Consider the following 27,278-nt stretch of genomic DNA (forward strand, 5'->3'; position numbering starts at 1 on the left):
TTGGGTAGCCACAAAGCAATAAAGACAAAGTCAGCAGTAAAGACAGCTAAGCTGCTGGCAGCAAAAGCAAAATAGGCAGGAAGGAATTTCTTACCTGGAAGCTTTTGAACTACAGCCACTCCCCAACTTACGAACACACCAATGTACGACCATCCATACTTACGACCTACCTCCCATTAACCCATTACAATATTTTCGAGTTGAGAACCATGTACGTCAAGTTTTTCAAACAGCGCAGGCAGCGCGTTTAAGGGTATTTCTGACTTACGACCAAATCGAGTTATGACTAGGTGTTTGGAATGTAACCCGTTCGGGGACTGCCTGTACCAAAACATACCCTCCATGGGACTTGAATGGGGTTTTCATTAGGGATGTAAAATCCCAAACAATCAGTTAACTGATTTAAACATAGATTAACCTAATGTTGAACCAGTTAACTGACTAAGCGGAATCCTGGCAGGGAACTGCTCCAGCCCAGTTTGGGGAGCTCCAGCAATGCCCAGCCCCAGTGGCCAGGAGCTGATTGCCAGCTTCCAGACCCAGCCATTGGAGGGGGAGGGATAGGTTGCCTTCCAGCTCCAGCTGCATGGAGTGGGCTGCTGGTTGGCATCGTTGTGTGGGGGCCCAGTGGGGTAGGAGCAGTCCTCCAGCTGCGGCAGGCACAGGTTGGGGGTTGCTCCCAGGGAACCGTTTAACTGTTATTAGGGATGTAAGAGTGTACCTATTTAAATGGGTAACTGATAAGCTCATGGGTAACCGATAAGCTAGGGAGCAGGCTGTTGTATCAGAGGCAGCAGCGCGGGGCAGCAGGGAGGAATCGGTAGGTGCAGGGATCTGGCTTAAAAGCTGGCTCCCAGCAGGCACCAGTTCCCAGGGAGCCGGCTGTTACTCCACACTGCTGCCTCTGATACAGGGGCGGCAGATGATGCGTGTCAGGCATCTGCTTAAAAGCTGGCTTCTGGGGAGCTGGCTGCCGCCCCACACTATGAGGGCATGTAACTGCTGAAAAGCTGTTACATGGTTAACCAATTACCTGCATTTTAACCTACCTGTTACCTGGTAAGCATCACTTGGTAAGGGTGATGCTTATCAGGTTCATATCCCTAGTCTCACATTTTTTTGAGGGCTTGAGTGTGGCCACCAACTGTTGCTGATGGCTGCTCTGACAATTTTTCTTAAAATAATTAAATTTAGGAAAAATATGCTCATAGATATCCAAATAATTAACTTATGTTGGTTAGAACAACGAGAAGTCCTGTGGCACCTTATAGACTAACAGATTTATTGGCGCATAAGCTTTGTCAGATGCATGTAGGTTTTTTTTTTCAGACTCAAATAAAAACAATGTACTGTTGTTGCCTCTATTTTTTTACTGGACCTAAATAGAGTATGAACACCAATAAAATGCTTTGCGTATTTTGTGGGTTTTGGTTGATTTTTTTTAAAACTTGCTATCCTATCTAGTAAGTCTGCTACTGTGAAAAGGGATATTTGTTAATATCCCTTTTCACAGCAGATTTACTCATCCTCGGCAATTTGGGGGATAAATTAAACCGGGGAGAGGAGTGAACAAAAGGCGTGTGGATTACCTACACTGACTGACACCGCCCTCCCCCATCGTGATAGGCTGTCCTTGCCAGGATTATTTCAGACCTCTTCAGCTGCAGCTTTAATGGAGCAACTGGTATCAAATCTAAACTCGCCTCGTTCTCAAATCCGCGCGGCTCTATTTCCAGGCCGGTGGCAGGGGCGATGACTTTATTTGTGCGCCATTAAGCCACAGGATGGGGACACAGCTTTGCTGGGTGCAGCCCGGCCGCCTGCACCATTCCCTCCTCAGGCCCAAAGCCGCCTTCCTGGGCCGTCAGCGAGGGGCGGCATCAGCACGGCGGAGCGGCTCTCCCGCGCCCCGGAGTCGCTCCGCTTGGCGCATTACAACGCGCTCCCGCCGGGCGGTCTCCTGCCTCCCGGGCGGGGAACGTCTCTCCCCCCCCCCCCCCCGCTCCCGTCTGTCTGGCGTCTCCGGCGGGGGGCGGCGCTTCCAGGGTGACAGACGGGTCTAGGCCACAGTCTAGTGCGCAGTGCGCAGGCGTCAGTTCCGGCGGGGACGGGAGAGCGGCGCGGCGCGTGGGTAGGAAACGCCGCGGCGGCGGGGCGGCGGAACATGGCGGCGGCCGCGCAGCTCACGGATGAGGAGCTGTTCTCGGAGCTCAGGCGCTTCGGCTTCTCCCCGGGGGCGGTCACCGAGAGCACCCGGCCCGTCTACTTGAAGAAGCTGAAGAAGCTGCGGGAGGACGAGCGGGCCGGGGCCCGCGGCGGCGCCAACAAGGCTCGGAACAGCAACAACAATAATACGGCGGCCGGGGCAGCGCCGGGCGGGGGCGTGGGGGCCCGGCTGGGCAGCCCCGACCAGCCCTACTTGCCGGGCGGGGGCAGCCGGAGCCGCGCAGCACCTCCTGCCGGGGGCGGCAAAGTGCTGCTGGGCTTCAGCTCGGACGAGTCGGATGTGGAGGCCGGTCCCAGGAGCCAGGCCGGCGGCGGCAGCCGGAGGGAGCGGGCGTCACCCCCAGTCCGCGGCCCGAGGCCCGCAGCCCTCCGTGGCGCCTGCAGCCAGAGGAACAGCTCCCCCGCGGAGGCGGCTAGGAAGAAGCCCAGTGCCTGGTGGGGGGCGGTGGCCAGCAAACCGGCCGTCGCTGCCGGGGCTCAGACTCAGGGCCTGCGGGAGCCTGGGGACGGGGAGGAAGAGGACGAGGAAGAGGAGCAGGAGTGGAGGAACCGGACTGTGAATGGTAACAGGTCTCCCTCCCTGGACGGCAGGGCCGAGTATTCCGACTCGGAGGAGGAGGAGAAGGGGGAGAGAGCCAAGCAGCAGGTATTGAAAGAGGAGCCTGCAACCCGCCAGCACCGGGCCAGACGGAGCTTGAGCAAATCTGCTGCCCCGTTCATGGTCGGCAAACGTGCTGCAGCCGGCGCTGGCATGATGGAGACGGGCCAGCAAAGGGGTGGAGGAGGCGGCAGTGCTGGTGTAATCGCAATGAATGACAGGGCGGAGGCGGCTGCTGCTGGAAGTCTAGACAGGGGCAGAAATCAGGAGGAGGAGGCAGCGGTGAGGAGGGTGGGAGACTCGGAAAACCTGGACACCAGCCCTTCCATCCCCAGATACCGCAGCACCTTCTCAAAGAATTCCTCTCCACTGTTGGAACTGTCGCAGCCCACAGACATGGACAGCAGCAAAATCAGTGATTCTCTGGGCACTGTTAGGAAAGCAGCCAATAATCATATTCTCAGTGGTGCTGCTGGGAGCTTTACTATTGAACCCAGGATTTATTCATCTACCAACAGTGTCCCCCTGGTTGCTGCCACCTCCTCTTCCCTTAGAATCAATCACTCCAACCACACAGGCTCTAATCACACATACCTGAAAAACACCTATAAGCAAAAGCTTTCTGAGCCTGAGGAAGAGCTTCTCCAACAGTTTAAGAGAGAGGAGGTATCCACCACCGGAGGCTTCAGTGCACATTACCTGTCCATGTTTCTCTTAACTGCTGCATGCTTGTTTTTTCTGATCCTTGGACTCATGTATGTGAGAATGAGAGGTTCAGGAGCAGCAGAGGATGGGGAAGTCAACAGTAAGTATTAATTAAATCAGCGGTAAGATGTCTCTTATTACAATGGGCCCTGCACTTCCACAATGATATTTTGTGCTCTTAACATTTTTCACTTAAGTGTCTTGACAGCATAATTTTTCCAATGCATCCATATTATAGGTAAGTATTGTTCACACTTACTGATGTATAAATTGAGGCACAGAAGGATTATGACTTGCTCAGGGTGACTCATGAGTCTATTTGACAACTTTGTGTAGAACTAAACTTGATCTCCTGTGCTAACCTGTTGACACCTGTCTTTATCATGGTTTTTCTGTTTCATTAAGCGCTTTCATATGTTTTATGACCACTCATCTTATGAATTAGGTGGTAAAACCTTATATTGATATGATTTTCTCGGATTAATCTGCATTTGGATGACTGTGATCCTAACACGGCTGTTAGTTCAACTGTAGCTGCCAGACAGAAAAACAGATGACGTTTTAATACATAATTGAAGCTGTGTAATCAATAAAGCATAACCCAAGTTTGGATGATATTTTCACAAGTGAGGTTATACTGCAAAAAGTTTTTTTTGCTCTAGGTCATGGCTACTCGGCCCAGTCTGTTTGCGGCCTGTGGTGCGGTTTGGGTTGATATGGGGCTCAACACATGGCCCGCAGATGGGAGCCAAAACAAAATAGTAGTCAATATAATGCTCTTTCGTTGATATGTGTTTTAGTAATTAAATTCCTGGACTGTCATTGTTCATTAAAAGTGCTATCATATGGGTGGAAATTGGGTAAATACTGCATTTTATTAATATCAGCTTCCAAAGTTGAGTAGCCCTGCTCTAGGTCAATAGTTCTCGGATTATGGGCAGGCCTGCCTAGGGAGGTTACAGGAACAGGACAAGTGAAGTGTAAGCTATATGCTTTTTTTGGAAGAGCTCTGGCTGTCAGCCCTGGGGCTTGAACAGAAGGGCTGTACACACTTGGAAAGTGGGGACAAAAGGGACAGCCAGAGCCCCCCACTGCCCTAGGGCTGACAGCACACTTGCAGCCCTGTCACCCAGGCTTGGACTCTTCCTCCTTTAGCTCCCTCCCTCTTCTTCCTAATCCCTCACCTGGAGATGGTGGGCTCCAGCTATTACCCCTGGGGTGGCAGTAGCAGAAATGGGTGCCAAATCTTCTGTGAAAAGTGATATTGATTGATATCACTTTTTTCACACTGCCATCTTCTGTGCTGCTGCTGGCATGGTGCTGTTTTCATTTTCACACTGCCATCTTTCTGTGCTACTGCTGGCATGGTGCTGTTTTCAGAGCTGGATGCCCTGTCAGTAGCTGCTGCTTTTTGCTTTGTCTACAGAGCTGGGTGGTGGAGTGTGTGTGGAGCACAAACTACTACAGAGTGGTCCTGATCGGATATGTTTGAGAACTGCTTTTCTAGATAGATGTGACACTGTGCTTTTTGTCAGAAATCTTGTTGTAAATTTAGCTAAGATTGACCAACCTGTATAAAACAAAGGTTGAGACCTTACGTTTGGGCCTCATATCTGTCTTTTAAATCATCACATAATACCTATTTGGACTTCTTGATTATGTGGAAGTAACTTTTAAAATGACTTAAAATGAATGTAGAAGTTACCATTCTGTAACCACCAAACAGGTACAAAAATTGAGAGTGCATCATTTCAGGATGGTGAATCATATGTTAATTCAACTCTTGGCCTACCTGAAATGGGAATCAGAACTGACTGGTCAAGGTAGTAGTGTTTTTCTTTATCTAGACTGCCTTTCATTAGAAATTGGATTACAAAGTTTTGCGTTACGGATAGTGAGCACCAGTTCATGGTAACATGTATTTATAAGTGATTTATGCTGCTCTTGGAACAGTGACTGAGATGAGAGGCTGCATATATCCTTAGTGGCAGTACATGTGTAACATGCAAAACACACAGATGGAGGCGCAGTCCTGTTCATAAACTGCTTTTGCAGACTGAATAGATAAACTAATTCAAGATACAAATACAATGGACATGTAGGGAGATGAGTATATGAGACTATAGCAAATGTGTATGGTCACTGGGGAACTATTGCCAACTAGCACCAACAGCCTCCAGGCTACTCCAGTCTTGACTAGTGCAGAGAATTGGTGAACTGGTAGTGGATTATTTGTTTGTGGTTTCTCTTTCTCTCGTACAGTCCTGGGTGTCTGTTAAGAAGTAGGTTACAAGGAGCTCCCTAGGTCTATACTGGGGGGGAAAGTCGACTTAAGGCATTCAACTTTAAGTGATTTTTCCGCGGTGTCTCCATTGTGGGAGGTTGATTGGAGACAGTCTCCCAACAACTTCCCTTACTCTTTGCAACCTCATGGAGAATTTGAATTGAAGGGAGTGGCATGAGCAGTCGATTTAGCCAGTCCTTACTAGACCCACTAAGTCGAACCCCAGAAGATTGATCTCCAGAGTGTGGATCTCCAAGTAAGTATAGATAAGTCTTTAGGCTCAGATGGAGCTGGTCTAGCTGTTTCCTGTAGGAGCCTTGTGACTCCTATAGTTGTATAGTCACTGCCTGCCCATACCCCTTTAATCAGTTAAATGGTTAAACAACATGTTTAACTGGTTAGCCAATTAAATGGGACTTTATATCCCTAGTTCATAATCAAATATTTTCTTGTATCCTTTATTGGTGACAAGTTGGACATCACTATTTCAGAATAACTAGTCCTGTATTCTATTATAAAAGATATTTTTTCCTGTAGAGCTAGAAATATCTTGGAGTTGGAATTGGGGATGTAAAATCCTGATTGATTAAACAGTTAAACATTAGGTTAAAGTGCTCTGGGGCCCTTTGAAGCTGGAGTAGTCCTTCACGATCATGGGAGGGGGAGGAGGGTTCCTTTTGGACACTGGTTACCTGTTCACATCTCTAGTTGGTGCTTATGCTGTCTCAAACTAATTCAGATTGTTCCATTTTACTAAAAAGCCCCTAAGTTTTAGGAAACCTGATGAAGAAAATTATACCCAGCGAACTAACAATCCATGTAGTAAAAGAGTACTTTCCTCTGAGTGTAAGACAGGGTAGAAGGTGGTTAGTCTAGTCTCTCTTTTTTAAAATCCTAATCAACATTGATGAGAAAAGCAGCAAGCACTAACTCTTTAAGAGACTTGTAAACATTAGTGGGTAGGTAAGTTTTCATTTCCTGTGTAAACAGTGTGCAAATTAAATTAGACAGAATTATGTAGCACATTAAAGACTAACAAGATGGTTTATTAGGTGATGAGCTTTCGTGGGCCAGACCCACTTCCTCAGATTAATATGTGGAAGTGGGTCTGGCCCACGAAAGCTCATCACCTAATAAACCATCTTGTTAGTCTTTAAAGTGCTACATAGTTCTGTCTTTTGTTTCAGCTAGACCAGACTAACACGGCTGCATCTCTGTCACTATTCTACAAATTAAATTAGTCTCTTATATATGACCTTGGCACTAAGTGGTTGAAGTTCAAAAACTGACCCTGTCATCTTTCAGCTCTCATTTTCTCAGTCTTATCTTTCTCTTCCTACACCAAACTATTAAAAATTCAAAGTTTATGGAATATTCCATAAACTTGTAAATTACATTTCAGTTTGTCACTTTGCACCAGAATTGCAGCTTAAAGAAACAAAGTTATTTTAAATACTATTTTTGATATTTTTTCCTCAAAACTGGCCCTGCATCATCTTATAGTTCAGCATCATTATGTCAAGAAACAATCCTGTTGAGAAGAGTGGCAGTAAGAAGCTTTAATTTCAGCTGGAGGAATTTCGACATAATTTTTGTTTTGCTTGTATCCAGTTTCCCACAACTGAAAATCTTCAAGGAATGAGTAAAGCAGTTTGATTTATACCTAAAAACATAATCACTTTTTACAACACGAACACATCTTTTACTTTCATATAAGTAGTTTGTTTCGTGGCCTCAGTAAAACCTAACTTTCTAAACAATGTGTAAGTCAGTAAAGGTGAAATCCATTTTTTGCTGAACTGTATAAAACTTTTAGCCCATGATAGTTTACTCTTTGGAGGCAGTGGAATTTTAGTGATCCAGCTGTGATACTATAAATATATATAGCTGTTAAATGTCTATGCATGGACTGCCAAGCACTTTAAGTGATTGCTTCTCTTGTTAACTTCTTGTGTGTTTTCACAGTAAAAGAATGGGAAATTCAGATAAGAATTCTAGAAATGTAACCTTCTTGAGCAAATAAATCTTGAGTACCTAGTAAAGTTTCTGTTGGCAAAGTAAGAAAAAGGAGGCTCTTGTGCAAAGTGAAATTGTTAAACCGGTTTAATACATGCTAGGAAATAATCTCTCTGTAACATAACTCTAAAGTAGAGAGAAGGAGCTCTTATAAGAAAAATAGTGTATAGTAGGAGACTTTATATCGTAAATAAGAGACAAGGTGAATAAGTTAGAAAATGGTCCAATAAAATATACTGTTGGTGGAAGATGAGAAGAGCTCTGTGTAAGTTTAAAAGTTTCTCATCAAAAAAGTTGGTCCAATAAAATATACTACTACACCCATCTTGTCTCTCTAGAATCTTCAAACTAACACAGCTTCATCACTGAATGTTATCTGTGGAGTCATTGTGTGTAGCTTGTTTCATAAGCTATGTGAAACAAATGGCAGGGTGGATATGTGATGTTGGTAAACTCATTAGGAATGTTGGAGGCCCAGTGATCTGCTTAAAAGCCAGCTCCTTATGAGCACCAGCTCTTGCCTGCTTCCCTGCTGCCCCGCACTGCTGCCTCTGATAGAGAGGCAGCAGAGGGATTGTAGAGGAGGGCCTTGCATGTAACCATGAAGTTTAAATGTATATACTGATACATCCCTAGACATGGTATGACTTTGGTCAAAATATCAATGCAATCTTGGGATGCATAAACAGGGCAATTTTTAGTAGAGAGGTTATTGATCTCTATATTCGCCACTGGTGTGTGGGATCTGTTGTAGGGATGTAAGCGACTGCAGTTGGCACCTTCCTAAACCAGGATTCTCTTCTGACTGGACCACAGATGTTGCTGAATGAGAGCGCCCTGGTACAGGAGGGCCAGCAGCTGAAAGCCCCACGCAGAGCAAGACTGGTGGTAGCAGGGACAGGCATCAGCAACCCGGTGGTGGTAGTGTGGCCATGGTAGCAGGGCAGGGGCAGCCCAGTAACCCAGCTGTGGCCGGGGCAGCCCGAGTGGGGCTGTGGCAGTGGAATTGGTGCCGTGGCAACCCAGCTGGGCCACAGCCGATCGACAGCCTGACAGGGTTTCATACCAGCTGGCAGTGGGGCTGGGGTTGCATGCTGCAGTGCTGGCTGCCTTGCTGGCTGGAGCAACACCTATGACAGTGGGGCCGGGGCAGCTGTGTCACCTGGCCAGCAGCGGGGCCAAAGGAGCTGGAGGTGGGGAGGGGTGGCAGGGTACCTTCTCTGGCCTGGCAAATTCCCTCATTTGGGACCGCTCCAGTCCTGAGGGTCTGGACCAGGGAGGTCCAACCTGTAGTTGAGTTTCCATCCATGAGTGGAGTGAGTTTTGTTTTGTGTACCACTGTTGGTCGTGTGTGCTTGTTTGGATGTGTGCCACTGTGGCACCCAAGTTATAAACGTGAACGCCTGAAGCAGCCTATGTCAGCAACACACCCAAGCTACTGCTGACAGGTGCTGCTTCAAATGCCCGGAGCAACCCCTGTCAGTGGTAAGCCCCACGGTGCTGGAGCAGCCCCCTATCCATAGTGGGGTGAGAGCTGTCTAGCCTCCACTGGTAAACCAGAACTGGTTAGTATCACCTGGTAAGGGTGATGTTTACTGCTTAACCAGTTAATCTTTTCACATCCCTGCAGCACACTTCAAGAAAAGTGTATTGCTTTACTTACTGAATGCTTTTACACTGATTACTTGGTTTGTTCAGCAAGAACTAGGGCTGTGGTAGGTAACTCGCAGCCCAATGGGATTCTGTGTGTGGCACACGCAAGGTTGCCAGATTCCACTGTTTTCCATCCACATAGGCTTTTTCCTACCAGTACTAAAGTGACACATGTAAAGCAAAAGCATATAAAGTGAAGTGTATGCTAATTGCACACAGCATTGACTGAGAGCCATATGCTCCCTCCCTAGCCAATCAAAGGGCTGTTATAGTTGGCACATTGGCATACTCCACAAATTCTAGGTACGCAAGCGCAGTTAACAAAACTTCTCATCTCAGGAGTAACTTGTAACTTTTCTTGGTTACAACAATCTTGTGGTTCACTGAGTTGAAGAATGACCATTCATGTGGCCCACTCACTAGTGTAGGTTGCCCAATACTGATCCTAGTGTGTTTGTCTTTACACTTGTTACAAGTTTTCTTTTAACCAAAAACTTGGTGGGCAGATGGAAATTAAGAGGAACTGAAAGGATTATGTCCTATTATTCATAACGTACAAATGAGTAGTTCTCCTAAAACTCCTTAGAAAATTGAAACTAAGTTGGTAAGCTGTTCAATTGACTGCCTATTTGTCCATGGTAAAATATTGTCAGATATTCCAGTGAAAATGACTCTGTAATCTGCAAGTTTTTTTGATTGCATCATGATACCATGTGTTATCAAGCCTGCCTAAATGTCTTGATTACTCACTTTCTTGATGCTAATACCAGGGAACAATGTGAACTGCTTGAGCATTGAGCATCTTGATTGGCTGGACTCTTCTAGAACAAATGTACAATTATATTTATTTGTATGTCAGGCCATCAATAGACAAGACAGGAAAAACTTAAACAACAAATAGTCTAGTAGCACCTTAAAGACTAACAAAACATGTAAATAGTATCATGAGCTTTCCTGGGCACAGTTGACAAAGCACTTGAATGAAGTGCAAAGACCTGCTCCCTGCCCTGCAGAGCCTGCAGTCTAACCTGACCACACAAGCATACATAATGAACTCAGAAGGAGTTTGGGGGGGGGGGGAGAGGAAGATTGTCATTAAACTTGCCCTAACACAGAGAAGAGATTCACACAATCCAGCTAAGGAATTTTGATCTGAGGAAGTGGGTCTGGCCCACGAAAGCTCATCATCTAATAAACCATCTTGTTAGTCTTTAAAGTGCTACATAGTCTTGTATTTTGTTTCAGCTAAGGAATTGGCCTGCATATTTTTGTTTAAAAATTATTTTTATAGTTGCTAAGTGTTTCCTGTTTAATTTCATTTCTCTTTTGTAACTGTTCAGTCTTGAAAAATCACATTTAAATTCTAACCTAACACTGTTCAAGGTAATCATTCATATTTTAGAATTTCATTTACATTCTATGTTCTGAGTTAAAAAATGTTTTAAAATTGGGATTGTGTCTCCAAGGCTATGCCTGCTAAAGATGATAGTCTTTTTTGTTACTTTTGTTAGCTCATAAATTAATGCTTTTAAAGATATGCTCACTCTTTTGACAGGCCAAATAATGTCAAGTACCAATCTTAGTCATTTACCATTTTTTCTTCAGTTATAAGCATTCTGACTCGCTGTAAGCGTAATCACAAATGCTGAGATGTCTTTTTCCCTAATTTAACAAGTCCATCCCAACAACACGTTGAAATGCTTCCTTTGAAAAGAAAAAAATTAGAAGGTATTGCCACAATTGTTGTTTGTATTGTGGTGTGCAGTAAGTAGGTTTTAGGGCTTCATTGTTCAGAACAAGTGATCAACAAAGAGCTGTATAAGAATGCCCGTTTGCATGACTGACTATATACAACATAATATTATTGATGATTGACATAATGATTAATAATATCATAAATGAAACTTAGTCACAGACTTTTATTTAATGGGGCTTCTGCTGCTGCATCTTTTCGCACATTTCTTTGATATTTACTCATAACTGGTCAAATCCAGTATCATGCATGCATTCAGGCTGTCTTCCGTCAGTCTTATGGTAGGGGGTAGGGGATGTGGGGTATGAGGGGCTCAGGGCAGCGTATTCAGGTGTATGATGGGCTCAGGGTTGGAGTGAGGTGGGGTGCAGGAGTGTTATGATGCGGTGGCCAGATAGGGACTGGGCCCTAATTGGTGACTTGTTGGCCAGGCTTCTTTTTTAAATAAAGTAAAATATTATGTACAATGCAAAAGGTTTCATCATTGTCTTTATTTCAGGGATGAGAAACTTTTTGTTTCAGGGACTTTTTGTTTCAGGGATGAGAAACTCCTCATTGTTTTTGCATATACAGCTACCCCTCTGAGACTTGATTGCTCAGTAGATCTGACTAGGTTCAAACCTGCAGTTCTTCCTTAAGGGAGCTGTGATCAGTGGTGAATACAGTGACCCAAAAGAGCCTTGTCAGCATACAGCATTTAATCTCAATAGGGGGAATGAGTATCTCAAGAGGGAGGTTTTTAACACTGTGAAAGATCTACACATCTGTGTTTACCTGTGAGTGTAGGTACGCCTACTTTTCCCAGACACCCAAACATCTGGGGACTGGATTTAGTTTGCTCCCCAGAAGCTTCTGTCTCATTGTCTTCTGCCCTTCAAAGACTGTCTTTTTATCCACTCCAAAGTTCTTGACACCTGCATTGTTCTTTAAGTACTGGTAAATAGGTAGGATTATCTGAAGCTATTGCCCTTTTCCTGCATACATGCAAGTAATGCCTGCTTGAATGATGCCTTTAGAATCCTATGGTAAACACACAACAAACAAATGGAACATATAGAATATTACAGGCAGAATTTGCAACAAATTCGGTGGCTTGGAAGGGCCACTCCTAATTGGGGGCTGGGGAAAGGGGCTTCCATTCTGTTATGTCAGACTCCTTTGTCCTAGTCTTCCATGCTTCCATGGTCTTGTAATCCACTTTCACTTCTGTATTGTGTGCTCAATTGTGTTCAGAGTACAGTCTGTTCTCAGCATAATGAGCTGAGATTCGGATTCCTGGCCTGAAAGGTGGAAGTAAGGATGTTACTGTAGTTGAAAGCAAATCTTTTCAAGGGAGCATGCAAAGCATTATAGAAAAGATATAGGAGTGTGAAAGAGTAGTGAATGAAAAAATAAATAAATAAATAAATAAATAAATATATATATATATATATACGAGACAGACTTTAGTAGTAGTCTTATTGCTGTTCTGGTTTGTGTGTAAAATCAACATATTTGTGTGTGTGTGTGTACGTACACGTGCAATATGGAGGGTTGTATCATACTGGTATTTCTGTGAAGAGATGTGTAGAATTTCCAGAGATGAGAAGACAATGGAAGAAGGGAAATGAGAAAATGGCACTGTGTGTCTAGGCACAACTCAGAAGTTTGGAATCAAATTCAGTTCCTTCTTCCCTCTGTCAAGTGCTAGTAACAGTGATACTTGTTTCTTGAGGGAAATAATTCCATGTTGTGAGCTGCTGAGCAAAGCAGAAGTATTGACAGACTTTCAAAGGAGATGTCAAGATTTCTTCAGAGTTAGGGTCTTTGTCAGGTGGGATCACTTATTTTGGGATGGGAGAAGTGAAGGAATGATGGAAAATATTAACATACCAGAAAAAAGGACAAGAGGGGCAAAAGATCCACAGACTCAAGAGATCGTGGGGGGAGGGGAAGAGATTAATTTTAGTATAAAGGTTGCCATCTGCTTGTTTTGGGTATCTTTTTATTGGTAATAGTTAGCAGAAAAACCATCTCTAAAAACAATGGGATTTTCCTCACTTTTTTTTTTTTAACCCCATCTCTGCCAGATGGGGAGTTTATTAGTAGGGGATATTTTTCTCTCATTTTGGTAGGGGGAATTTATGGTGTCAATTCTCACTTCTCTTCAGATGCATTACTGTTGTGGCTCTTAGAGCAAACTGCTCTTTCTTCAGTATCTCACTTTGAAGCTTAAATCATAGGAGATGGCTGCAAGTTGGAGCTGCCTTTTGCTGGAATAATTACTGATTTGGCTTTAGCAATCTATGGGATCTTTTGCCTAGAAGATTGGACAACTTTTAAAATAGAAATTGCTGATTGAAATGAAAACGTTACTTCACTTTCTGAATCTGGGATTTAAAAATTACTTCAAAAATCTAAAGATTGTGAAACTAGGTAAGAATTTTTTTTGGCTAACGTGTTTCAGTGTGTTACAGATCAGCAGCTCTTTTATTCATCCTGTTGGGTATGGGAGGTCTAGATTCACCATAGTTACAGTTGAGAGAAGCTTCTGTTGAAAAGATAACTTTTTTTTCCTTGGTACTCTAAAGTCCATACACATATTTCACATTGTCTGGAAAATTGGTTGTGCCATGGTTTGGGACAGGAATAGTAGTACAGATTTAAGGCCTTTGGTCAAGAGGTTCTCAAGGCACAGGACCATAGGGAAAAAGGTACTTGTCAGTAAATCAGGGTTGTTCACCTGGAAATAGTTGTGTACGGTAACATCTGCATATCCCCTGGAACCTTTTTAATAGTGGTACATGCTCTAATAGTTGGAGTGCTCTTGTGCTCCCTGTTCCCTCCCAGTGCATATGGAACTCTGCTTCAACATTGGAAAGTTTGCTGTCAGTTCTTCCTGTAAAAGCACAGTTAGAAGCAATTCTAACTTTTTTCTGGTCCTAAGCATGAAGGTGCTGCACTTAGAGCAATGAAAGGACAATTCCCCCCCTCTCCCGCACAGGTCAAACAATGCATGTGCATACTTGAAGCAGGGAAAAAGGTGGGCAAGAAGCATGCCTCATGATCCCTGTTTTTTATTTAATTTTAGCATATTGGAATCAACTCCCTGTGTTTTGTGCCTGTGTTTTAGTTGAAAAATGAGAAAATAAAAGAAACTAAGAGGGTAGCACTGGCTATCTTTCCCAGGTAATCTGGTCTAAAGTCCCCACATAGTTCCTGGCCATTTTGGTATTATGGTTGAACGGAACAGAAGTAGTCAGCATGCCAGACAGTTTATAACTTTGTCCTCCAAACTAGGGATGTAAGCAAGAGTCAACTACTGGATAAGCAAATGCTGGTGTGGGAACCTGCTGCCTCTCTCTTTGAAATGTGCAAGAGCTGCTCTGGGTCTCTCCCTTTGAAAGGTACAAGAACTGCGGGCAGCTCCTGTATATTTCAAAAGGGAGGGGCGCCATGGGATAGTGAGCATCCCCCTTATTGACTAGTTGAGTAGTCGATGGAAATTCCATCGACTACTTTATTAGCTAATTAATCGAAATTTAACATCCCTACTCAAAACTACTGGAGTAAAGTGTTGGTAAACTTGCAGAGGACATGTTAGAGCAGTTGTAAACATGGTGGGACTCACCTGAATGCAGTGATGTAGAGATTTAGAGAGGATTATGAAATTACATTAACTTAAATTCCTCCATTTGGATCGTTGCATGCATTGGAACAATTAACAGGTTTTGTGCAAGAAGGGCTTAGAAAGCATGAAAATATTGCAAACTATAGCATGGAGAATCTTGCATATTTTTTTACAGGCTCCTACAAGGGCTGAAATGGTAAAATGTACTGGGCTTTTACAGGGAAATACCTAGTCAAGACATCATGTCCCCTCTAGCAAATTGAGCCTAAATCATGGAAAGTGCATAGAAACACACAGCATTTGTCTTTTCCTTCCTCATTGACCCAAACACTAGTTCAATCACTAAAATATTCTTTGGTTTTGTTTAATATTAATTTCAGTTTCATAGGGTCTTTAGATTTAAAATGTTGAGTGTACACCATATGTTTCATTGAGTAAATAAATGCAATCTAGAAAGCTGTGGCAAGCTGATGTCTTTGATGCTTGAGTAGGGAATGTCTGAAAGTGTTTGCATCTATAAAGGGAGCTTGGGAACCATATGTAGAACCTGCCTTTCAGAGGTATTTGAGCAACTGTTCACTTCCGTTCAAGTTATTTGGGCTCAGCACTTCTGACAATCAGGTCTTTGAAAGCTCAGTCTACACTATGAAATAAGGTTGAATTTGTTACGGTCAGTTTTTTTTTGAACACTCAATTTTTGTAAAGTCTAAGGTGTATGTTCCTACTGTACACAAGAATTTGATGGTGGCCATGCCCCTAGGGAGGCAGCTTCGCTGTAGCAGCAAAACTGGTAGCCCTTATCGGTCCCACTCCTGGGGAGGCAGCTCACATAACCAGTAGGGTTTTTAGTGGTTACATAGTTAAATTTTTAAACGATTTTTTTATGTCACTACTCAGCATGGAACTTGTTCAGCATCAAAGTTCTGTGGCAGTCATAACAAACATCTTGCGTCTTATGCTACAGTATGTCCAGAGCCTATTCCGGATATGTTGGAATGAGGAAGAATCTTGATGCCATGAACAGACTTTTCTGTGAAGCCCTTGAGATAAGCGATTGGCAGATGACGATGTCATTTGATCCTGTTGACTCAGTGGAAAGCAGGTTCTGTTGCGGTGAGACAAGCACACAGCCCCATAATTGTATTACAATGTGGTCTATCAGCATGCGTAAGGCCACTTTCATGGAAGTTTGCAAATTGCTTTCCCTCTGCCTTGAAATGTAGCAATATCAGACTATCTGCTCTGATAGTTGTGGAAGCTTGCCAGACAGCTACCGGTCATTTGGGAATCAGTTTGGAATGGGTAAATCTACAGTGGGGTTGCTGTGATCCAAGTAGTCAAGGCAATCAATACTCTTCTGCTAGGAAGGGTAACGACTCTGGGAAATGTGCAGGATATAGTGGATGGCTTTGCCATGATGAGGTTCCCTAACTGTGGTGAGGCAACAGATGGTACACGCATCCCTATGTTGGCACCCGAACACCTGGACAAGAGTACATAAATAACAAGGGGTACTACGTGATGGTGCTGTAGATGTTAGTGGGTCACAAGGGCCATTTCACTGACCTCCACATGGGGTGGTTGGGAAAGTTGCACGACATACACCTCTTTAGGAGCTGCAGTCTCTTCAGAAAGCTGGAAACTAGAACTTTCTTCTTGTTCTGGGACACATCCCTGGCAGTTGTGTGAGGCTGCCCTTGACTCTCCCTACCTCATCCCTCCTGCGTTCTAAGGCCCTGGGAGAAAAGGCTATGGAACGTGGTGAGGAGTGAATGTGGGTCAATGTGACCTGGAGCAGGTACCCATGCATCCGGCTGTCATGTGAGTCCACCATGGTCGTCAAGATTTTCTCCTCTGTCTTCGAGTTCCTTGCTCACTTTTGTGTCCTCACACTGCTTGCATCTCCTACAGCAGTGTTTTCCTCCACTCGCTTCATCACTCTCTGCCCACGTGGGCAGTTTACATTTGCTTATTGAACATGTTATCCCTACTTTTTTTTTCCCCTTCGGATCTGTGCTTAGAAGAACAGTTGGAGGAGCAGGACCCAGGGGAGCATGCAGCAGGCTCACTGTTGCACCTCCTGTAACAAAAAGTGAAGGGCAGAATTTATAGGAGATATGTTTTGGAGCACAGAACCTAATCTCTTTAGCATACACCTGTCCAAGACAATAGGCATATATTGTGTACAATGCCAAAATTATACTTTTAAGTGCCCGCTATGCAGCATGTACTCCACAGATCTCTGTGGAGCAGCTGGACTCAGTTTGGTGGCAGGCATAGTAAGGGATAGGTTGGTGCTCGGTCTTTTGCTTCTGCTTTGAAAGCATCTGTGACACAGTGCTTGCAGATAGCAGCTCCTGCAGCTATGCAAGCATCTGCATTTGCAAAGGGAAGCCATGGTGTTGTGGCGGCAGAGCAGGGGCTCGTGTCCGGCACCCCGTTTGCCAGAAGAGTGCAACTTTCCCTTCCTGTAGGAGCCTGGGGAGGGAGTCAGGGCATGACATGTCAGTGTCTCACATGGACACTGAGGAGCCTGTAGTGGGGTGGGGAGCAGGTCCAGGCATGGCAGGAGCTCAAGCCAGGCTTTATTGGGGATGAGCAAACAGACCTAATCTGCGGTGGTATTAGGTACATAGCTTCCAGTGCTTCATCCAGGCTGCCATGTACAGTATCAGTTTTCTCTGAATTGCACAGAATGATAAGGAACAGCGATAGAATGTGGCCAGAAACCTGGACCTTATGCTGCAATAGCTTGTGCTGCAATGATGCCAGACTACTTACTGCTGGCTTGGTGTGGAAAGGTGTCCTACTGTAGAGGATGGAATAAGGCAGACTTCCCCAGAAACTTGTGAAAGATCAGAGTATTTCAATAAGAGCTTTATGGAGATGTGCAGGGAGGATTCCCGCTCCATTTCCAGACAAGTTAACGAACTGTTTCAGTGTCCCCTGTATGTGTAGGCACGGTGTCTGTCTCAGATCACACCCAAATCCCTTCTCTCACTTGTAGCATGATTAAAAATGTGAACTCACTAGACGTGCCCTCTCTGCCATCAGGACCAGGCAGTGAGATTGTTTCCAAAGTTATTAAAAAGGTCCTGGCTGTCAGTGAGATTGGTTGCCCCATTCTCCTCTTAATCATTCTCCTCCTCCTTCCTCATCTACACTGTCTTCCATCGTGCTGCCTGAGGCTGCCAGAGAAGTGTCTTTGGAGGAATCCAATGACTGGCTTGGGTAACTGGTCCTGCCCCCCCTCCTCCCCAAATACCACAGATTCTCATAGGAGTGTCTTCTAGTACGTTCCTTTATTTTCATGTGACATTTCACACTGAGTATCCCTGGTGTATTCTTTTTTCCACCATCCTGTTTGTGATCTTGGCGAAGATATCAGTGTTTCTTTTGCTGGTTTGCAGATCTGCCTGAACTGATTCTTCACCCCCACTCAGCAATGAGATCCTGGATCTCCTGCACACTCCATTCTGGTGCTTGTTTGCAGCCCTGGCATTCATGATCAAGTGTGCTGCCTGCTCTGAGGTCAGCTGACCACTAAGGATACAAAATTCAGATTTTCCTGGGGCTTTCCTTTTGTACTTGAAGAGCAGCAGATTTGAAAGTCCTGGCCAGAGCGGTCATAGCAGGGGCACTGTGGGACACCTCGTGATGGCCAGGAATGTCAACTTTCACAGCACTACGTCTGCACTGCCATAGAGTTGAGCATGCAAGTTCAAGTTTATTGTTGCTACTGGTGAAAAGCAGGAGTACTGAAATTGACTTTAATGGCTCTTAGCATAACCGGATTAGTGGTGTGGACACATTGTTTAGAAAATCGACTTACTGTGGATAAGTTCAGCCTAAACTCGTAGTGTAGACCAGGCCTTATTTTCTAGTATTTACAAGGCAGTTGAGGCTTTTGCAGTTGAACATGTGATGTATTCTCTATCTCTGGGTTTTGTTTTAGTTTTGCTTTGTTTTTTTCATTCACCCATCCTTCCTCTCTTGGGCAGGAGCAGCAGTCACTTTTTCAGTCATAGGGATTTGAATTTCTTGTTTCTTGATTCAGAAATGCTTGACTTGAACTAGTTGCCCTACTATACTCTATTTTGCCACAAAATCGAACAATGACCGAACATTAACACTGTTTTTCCTAAAATCATTAGTAGTAAAATAGCTAATTTTCACACTTGTAATTACCATTGAACTTCAGGTATGAATGGGGGCTGTTAACAAATTCCAGAAGACAGATGTTGACAGACATAGGCAGAAAGGGTTGCATCAATTTGATTTTTGCTAATATCTTTAAAGTCTGCAAACAGGTCCAGAGTCTTGACTTCACTTTTAAATAAAAATTTAGATTTTGAAACCAAGTGATGTCATATTTTTAAAAAGCAGAAACATTGCAGTTTACACACTTGAGTAATCCTGTTTTATACTTTGAACTCTTTAAAGATCTCAAGTGATGGGAAATCCACCATATCCCTTGCCTGTTGTATGCTAAACATTTGCCCTTTGTTTCCGTTTCTAATTTGTCTAGCATTAGCTTCTTCTGGTTCTAAAGTTATAAACAGATTTAGCTGCAGCTTAAATGAACCATGGAAATTATTCTGTCAAAAGTGTTACTTGCTGTTGTAAACAGACTTATACTTCCTATTCATTTGAGACTCTTAAGTAGTCTCTCTTAAAGATCATGTTATGCAGGGATTTTCATTGAATAAGAATGTATGTTGAAATACACCTGCATCGATTACACTATATACTGTGGAAAATACCTAGCTCCTCAAAATTCAGTTAGTGTAATATTTGAATGACTTTTGAAGTTGGTTTTGGGTTTGCTAAATAACTCTGTATTTTTATATTCATATTGAAGTGGTTGTTAAAAACAATTTAAATAGTTATGTTGCTAATTATAGGTCCTAACTGCTGGGATTTAATTACACAGAATTTGAATCTTAGTGCAGTAAGCTGCTGTTGTAGCTCTCTGATCTTCATTTAGCATACATTTAAAGAGGTGTACTTTTTCCTAAAAATATTTATATAGTTAACTTTATACACTATGAAATGTTGTGCTAACACTATAATATTAATGGACTATAATATTAATATTATAATTAACTAATATGAATATATTTTCTTATCATTTACAAGCCAGTGAGTAAACTAATGAAACGTGTTTTTTTTACCCTTAATAGTTGAAAATCCCTTGATTGAGCAGCTTAAAATACAAGTAAGTAAAATCATGGATTTATGTTTTGTTAGATGTTTGTATGACATTGATGCAAATACCAATAGCTGCTAAAGTATGTGAAATTTTGTAATGTATTGTATACTTCTAGCAGAGGTCATTATGTCTTATTTAATTTTTTCACTGTTCTGTAAGCATCTCTAATGTTTACATAAATGGACTACTGCAAGACCTAGGACCTAAAACTATTCTTAGTTTAAAAATGCTACTTGAATTATAACTAAAGCAAATGTGATTGAAAGAATGTACAAAATTAATGTGGTCTTCTCTATGCTGTCTTAATTTTTGTATTTTAAAAATCTTGAACAGTAAAGTTTATTTCCAGATTATCTTAGATTGCTTTTAATATAAAACAATTCTGCCATGTTGTAAAATCCTGTAAATAACTGTACTAGTTTTCAGGTTTTTAAGTTCCACAAAACCCAATCTTATTGGATAGTGTTCTAAAGTTAGGGGGAGGGGGAAACCCTATATGAAATATCAGGAGATTCAATTCTTCTACTAACTCTTTGGTCTTTGTTCTTAAGGAAGGGCTTCAGAAATTGGTTTTCACTAAAGAGAATTTGTCCCGCTATTCCACATTGTTTTTCTTACATCATGTTATTGACTTCATCTAGAGAATTGGGTTATCAGTTTCTGAGTGGACCCATTCTGAGGTCTTTGTAACATGAAGTTGGCAACCAGGTCTCTGATAGAATGCCTTCTTCCAAGAAGATTGAGTTGAAAGACAATATCCCACAATGTCAAGTTTTCCCCACAAGGTTAGAAAGTCTCATAAGTGCTGCAGGAAGAGGTGATTCTTTTGACATTATAGTCTCCTGGGCATCAGATTTGACAGACAACTTAAGAACCAATTTTTAGTTTATCCTGTTCCTTATACTTTTCCCTTTCCTTCTGGGAATCTTGTCATTTTCCTTCTAGCGTGGAGTAGAATTACTATGGCTGTCATTATGGATTATGCTATCCAGTTCCCTTCCATACTCCCTTCTAATCCACATAATTTGTTAGCTGATATTGTCAGACATTAAGTTGATTCATGAAAACAGTTCTCACAAGTACCTTGAGCAAATGGTCATTCAGCGTACATCTACACTAGAGGACGGATTGAGCTCTGTGATTCACTAGTGATAAATTTAGTGGGTTTATGTAAGACCTACCAAGTTGACTTCAGAGTGCTCTCTGATCCAGTTCCTTTACTCTTCTTGTCCTGGGTAGAGTAAGTCAACAGGAAAATTTCTCCTGTTGAGTCCTCTGCAGTGTAGAGCCCACAGCAATGTGATTTAAGGTATGTCGACTCCAGCTACATTATTCTATTGCAGGGCTACATCTACACTACAAAGTTATGAGTGGCTTCTTTTCCCCATAGAAACAAAAGATTTGAACAGTATGTTCTAAGCTTTCAAAACTTTGTTAGTAAGTTTTTTTTCTTTTTTGTTTGCTATTTTCCTTATTTGAAATGATGGAAACAAATTTGGTTTTAAATAAAATGTTCTCTAGGAAGTTGACTATCTCCATCTCCAGGTTGTTGAGGTAAAACTTTTTAAAATCTGGTATTTGAATGTATTTTGATCCTGTGTGACTCTTGGATAGTTACATGTTTTCTAGCTAGAAGATTCTAAATGCCTGGTAAGATTCCTGATTACATCTAAATGGCTAGTGCATTACATGGCCCCAGAAATGCTGAATTTTTCAGATGTTTAGTCAATGAAGAGAAGTATTTTAACTTTCCAGTGCCAGTGTTCTTGAATAAATTACACTTTCTCTTCATAACCTTTATCAAATATTGTGGTTACTATTATTCTTTGATCCTCGAAGTTTTAGTTTGTGGTTGTTGAATAAAGCCAACAAGACACTCAATCATTGCACATTATGCAAATCATAGAATACTAGGACTGGAAGGGACCTTAATAGGTCATCGAGTCCAGTCCACTGCCCTCATGGCAGGACCAAATACTGTCTAGACCATCTCTGATAGACATTTATCTAACCTACTCTTAAATATCTCCAGAGCTGGAGTTTCCACAACCTCCCTGGGCAATTTATTCCAGTGTTTGACTACCCTGACAGTTAGAAACTTTTTCCTAATGTCCAACCTAAGCCTCCCTTGCTGCAGTTTAAGACCATTGCTTCTTGATCTATCCTCAGAGGCCAAGATGAACATGTTTTCTCCCTCCTCCTCATGACGCTTTTTAGATACCTGAGAACTGCTATCATGTCCCCCCCTCAACCTTTTCTTTTCTAAACTAAACAAACCCAATTTTTTCAGCCTTCCTTCATAGGTCATGTTCTCTAGACCTTTAATCATTCTTGTTGCTCTTCTCTGGACCCTCTCCAGTTTCTCCACATCTTTCTTGAAATGTGGTGCCCAAAAACTGGACACAATACATCTAAATTAGTCTTTTGTGAATTAAATGTGATTTCAATTCAGGCTGCGGCTGCTGCTGTCTATATGAATCTTGCACTGTGACTGCATTTAAGAGTTCTAGCAATGATGATAGTCTTAACTTTTGTGTTCCATACCTTCATTGCTTCAAGAATTGCCTTTCTTTGGCATAGAGCGCTTCTTAATGCATGCTTCAGTGAAACTAGAGTACTTTAACAAGGTACTGAACAAATCTCCACTACAACTGACAATGGTAGGCCTTCCATAGTTTATTTGGCTTCCCACTGTCATGAGTATTTAGAAAAATGTTTTCAGTCTTGTTTAATCTCTTCAAGTGTTCATCTAGGGACCTACTAATAAAATATTCATGAAATATGATTTATATGTATACAAAGTGTAATAAAAGAACTCCAAAGCTATTGTTTTGGGTACACTTAACAATATTTTTATCAAATAGATTTTAATTTATTACGTTCACCTACAGCAACAAGAAGACTCTAACTGAAATTAATTACCAGAGTCCTACACCCATCCCTGCCTAATGGTGTCAATCTCTGTATGATCGATGAAGAAAGGTGTGCATTGAGGCATGCCCTGAAGACTGACAAACTTGGTTTTCCAGAAAATATTCTCTGGAAGGTTTGACACTCTTCAGTCTTAAAGCTGGACTGTTACATGTCTAGGGCCATAACAGCACTGCCAACTGTTACTTCCTCCCTCAATGCCAAAGGGGCTTCATTCAGCTCAGGGGCCTCCATGGACTACATCTGCAGTTGTATGTCCTGGGAAGAGAGGTGATTTCCTCTGAGGTAATCATAGCAGAAACAAGAAAAGTTACTTATATGGCTTACACAAAACCAATAAGCTACCAATATGCTACTTACTCTTGGTGTCTTTAGAGTCTCCTGTTTCTTTCATTTTATCATAGCACAGAGTTGGTTCTCAGTGTTCAGACTACACAGGAGAGCTTGGTTGACCCTAATAGATGCTTTTTTTTCCTCTAAATAGTTCGGAGCTATTACACAGCTTCCATCCTGCAAGTGGAGATGCACAGATATAATATATGCAACTACTGACAAGTAACTCCTTCTAGTAGAACATTTTATCCAGAGGAATGAATCTGAACAGTTTTGACTGCATAGCCTTTTGATCTATTTCTGTGATGAGATACTACACCACACAGACCTTTGAAATGCAGCCACTACTGTGGCTGAATTCTGCAGTCCAATACTTTTTTTATTTTGGATGTGAATGATGATTTTACTGTAAACTGCAGGAACTTAAGTATTTAAATCTCTTTGAATTGGTGGAAGTCACTAACTGGTCACCTAGATGCTGAGATTTGTCTGACGTAGGAGAGAGAGAATCTAAGTATCTGAATGTATTTCTCCTTCATTAAACTAATTCAGATTTGAAAAACTGAGACTGAAGGATAGAAAAACTAGTGTTCTGTTGCAAGCAATGTACAAAAATATGAAATCCTTCTCTGAACCTCCTAAACCTGAGCTAATTGCTGCTTATCTGTTCAACACCATAATATTTTCAGTTTAAGTAGCTAATAAAAGTCTTATGCTAGAGAAGAATGTTATTGAAAGTGTTTAGTGACCACTTAAATATTTAGCCTTCTAAAGTGTGCCTTCTATCTGAGAACTGCAAAGGACTGTAAAAGCACCAATAATTAAACCTCATAGTAGTCCTGTAAAGGAGCTATTAACACCATTGTGCAGATAAAAGAAATGTCTGATATAAAGTGTTTGTGTAAAGTCACAAAAAAATGGGACATACCTACAGTCACAGGAGGTACTAGAATAATTCACTACTTAGTTTGCATTATTCTCTGTTCCTGACTCCTAGTCTAGTGCATTGTTCAAATTGTCTTTTTACCTTTACCCTTTGGATTCTACAGCTTTCTTTCATGGAAAGTGAGCTAGTCAAGAATGAGGGTAGATAATATAATGAGTTTTTGTTTTGGCCTTTCCAAAAGTCTAACTTTAGCCTGAATTTCATACGGATAGAACATAATTGAAAAGAAGTTCAGCTAGGATGGTGTAACATATCTAGTTTTGCTTAAAGTGTCATAGTACCTTTAATGAGTACCAGTTTCCAGGAGCTTTGTTTAATATTTTTCTTCTTCGAGTGGTTGCTCATGTCCATTCGAAGTAGGTGTGCACACCGTGTGCACCGCGTCTTCCGGAGCGTTTTCCCTAGCGGTACCCGTAGCGCCGGCAGGGCGCCCTCTGGAGTGGCGCCGCCATGGCGGGGCATAAGTACCCCTGCCAGCACTGCCCCCACCTCAGTTCCTTCTTACCGCAGCAACGGTCGTTGGAGCGTCTCCATATCTCCAGTCTACTTAATTAGTTAATGGTTCCAGTTCTCACATTCGTTTGTAAATAGTTCTCACAGTTAGATAGTTAGGTTCTTTGCTTTGTTCCTTCCCCCTTGGGGGTAAGGAATGCCAGGGCCGCAAGGCTTCAGAACGTGCGCTGACTGCGGGAAGTTTATGCCCAGGGGCGACCCACACGACAGCTGTCTTAAGTGTTTGGGTGAGAATCATCTGGCAGATCTTACAGGCAATAGCAAGTCCTTTAAGCCCCGTACCAGAAAAGAAAGGGTTTCCCTCCTGAAACTTTGCCTCATGGAGACAGCGCTTCAACTGGTGCCGCCGGAACAGCCTGTGGTGCGCAGCGCACCGGCTTCCACGCGGGAGGCCCCTCACCGGCACCGCGAGTCGGCGGCGAGTTCTCGGCACCGGTCACACTCTCCTCCGACTAAGAGAGTGAAGAAATCCCGGGGAAGGTCCCCTTCGAAGAAGACAACATCGGTTGGGCACCGCACTGTGGGCTCTCTGGTGCGCGTATCGTCCCCTCCGCACCATCGGCGCCGGGGAGGCTTAGGTAGTCCTGGTCGCCTGCCTCCACATCACCTGTCCACGCCGGATATGTTCGAGGCTGCGCAGGACCTTATTAGCCTCACGACCTCCCCTCCATCCTCGGTGGACTCGGAAGGGTCGAGGTCACCATCATCGGAGGCTCGGCTGGCTACGGCTTCGCCCCAGCATGGCCCAGGTCGGCATGCTAAAGTTACTTGTGCGTTGGGACCACCCTATGTGGGGTCCGTACTGATCGCTACTTCGGCACCCACCCGTCTCGACACCAAACCGTCACTCTCAGGGAGCTTCCAATCGTGTGCGAACTTCGCTGCAGTTGAGCTCCTTCCCAGCTCCCCGCCTGGCGGTGCCGGTGCTGTATCTGAGTAGCCATGTGGAGTCCACTCAGACATCTCTCTTCTCCATGGAGGTCACCCAGGAACCGGCGTCCGTCTCCGTGCCTTCATCTGCACCGGCATCGACGCAGTGGTCTTGTCAGGCACCGGGCCTGGGTATCCCGGTGCCGCAACCGCCGGCCGCAACTCAACCGGCACCGGGTTGCAACTAGGTGCCGTAGAACCCTCGGTACCGGGTCTGGGTCCCCCGGTGCCGCAACTGTCAGTGAACCTTCTGACACAGGGCATGGGCTCCCCGGCCCCACAGTTAGTGCGGCCATGACGTACTCATGCAGGTAAGCCCGAGTCAATGGCAAGGTTTGCCCCGTTTTCTTCATTGGCTCCACCCTGGCCCGAGTCCGATTATTCCTCGGACTCGGATGCTGCTCAGGCATCCTCGACCCATAGGTCCAGGTCCAGACATAGGAGGGACCACACTCAACAAACGTGGCCTCCGCACCCACAGTGGCCTTTCTGGACCCCATGGGCCTACCGTCAGGGTCAGATGCCTCCTTCTCTGCGGTCGGGGACTTCAGGGCACCGTTCCCAATCGTCTGCGTGCCTATCCCGAGCCCCTCCCTCCCCTCTCCGGGCACCTCAATCCGATCCAGCGGCACCGCAACTACTGGCACCGGAGGTGGACCTATTGGGAGCGCGAGCTACCCAGTCGGCTCCGCAGTTGGCGACAACTGTTCCTGTGACACTTCAGGAGTCGTCGTCATCGTCATCCCCAGACAAAGCATTAGCAGACCCTGCACCGAGTCTGCCGTCAATGGATGCCTGCACGCACCAGGACTTCCTCCGCTGCATGGCTGCCAACTTGGCCGTTCCGGTGGAGCCTCTCATCGAGGACACGGATCCAATGGTGGATATCCTCACGGAAGATGTGCCTGCGCGATTGGCCTTACCGCTTAACAAAACGGTATCAAAGATTACTAACGCCCTGTGGCAAACGCCGGCAACCTTGACCCCTACCTTAAAAGGGGTCAAGAGGCGTTATTACGTCCCAAACTCGGGGCATGATTACCTGTACTCACAACCCACCCCTGGGTCCTTGGTCATGCAGGCCAGGCCCCAAAAGGAAAGACTCCCTCAGCCGGGTCCTTCTCCAAAGGCTAGGGAGCCTAAGCGGCTGGACCTGTTGGGCCGTAAGGTTTACGCCACGGGGGGGGGGGGGGGCGTTACAACTCCGCATCGCAAACCAGCAGGCGATGCTGAGTAGGTATGCCTTTAACACCTGGCAGGCTGTCAAAGTTCCGAGACAGACTCCCTGTGGAGGACCACCAGGAGTTCGCGGCTGTTGCCTCAGAGGGTAAAGTCAGCTCGCGAACTCCTCTCCAAGCGGCTCTTGACACCGTGGATTCAGCGGCCTGCACGATGGCAACTGGTGTCGTTATGCGTCGGGGGGCATGGCTCCACGTCTCAGGAATTCCCCCGGATGTGCAGCACACAATTCAGGACTTGCCCTTTGAGTGCAAAGATCTGTTCTCGGAGCACACTGACTCTAGGCTCCATACCCTGAAGGACACAAGGTCCACCCTAAAGTCCTTGCG

At 44.1% G+C, this 27,278-nt stretch overlaps 1 protein-coding gene across 1 annotated transcript in view; it reads left to right on the top strand.

Annotated features, from left to right (window-relative positions):
- Positions 1 to 2,074: 2,074 nt before the first annotated feature.
- Positions 2,075 to 27,278, top strand: part of LEMD3 (LEM domain containing 3) — a 56,694-nt gene continuing 31,490 nt past the window's right edge. Inside the window, exons 1-2 of the mRNA XM_025188256.3 lie at positions 2,075 to 3,629; positions 20,029 to 20,063. Of these exons, the coding sequence (XP_025044041.3) occupies positions 2,165 to 3,629; positions 20,029 to 20,063 (1,500 nt within the window). The 5' untranslated portion in view covers positions 2,075 to 2,164. The remainder of the gene's footprint in view (positions 3,630 to 20,028; positions 20,064 to 27,278) is intronic.

Source organism: Pelodiscus sinensis, chromosome 1, assembly GCF_052426305.1.
Source record: "Pelodiscus sinensis isolate ZL-2025 chromosome 1, ASM5242630v1, whole genome shotgun sequence".
NCBI lineage: Eukaryota > Metazoa > Chordata > Testudines > Trionychidae > Pelodiscus > Pelodiscus sinensis.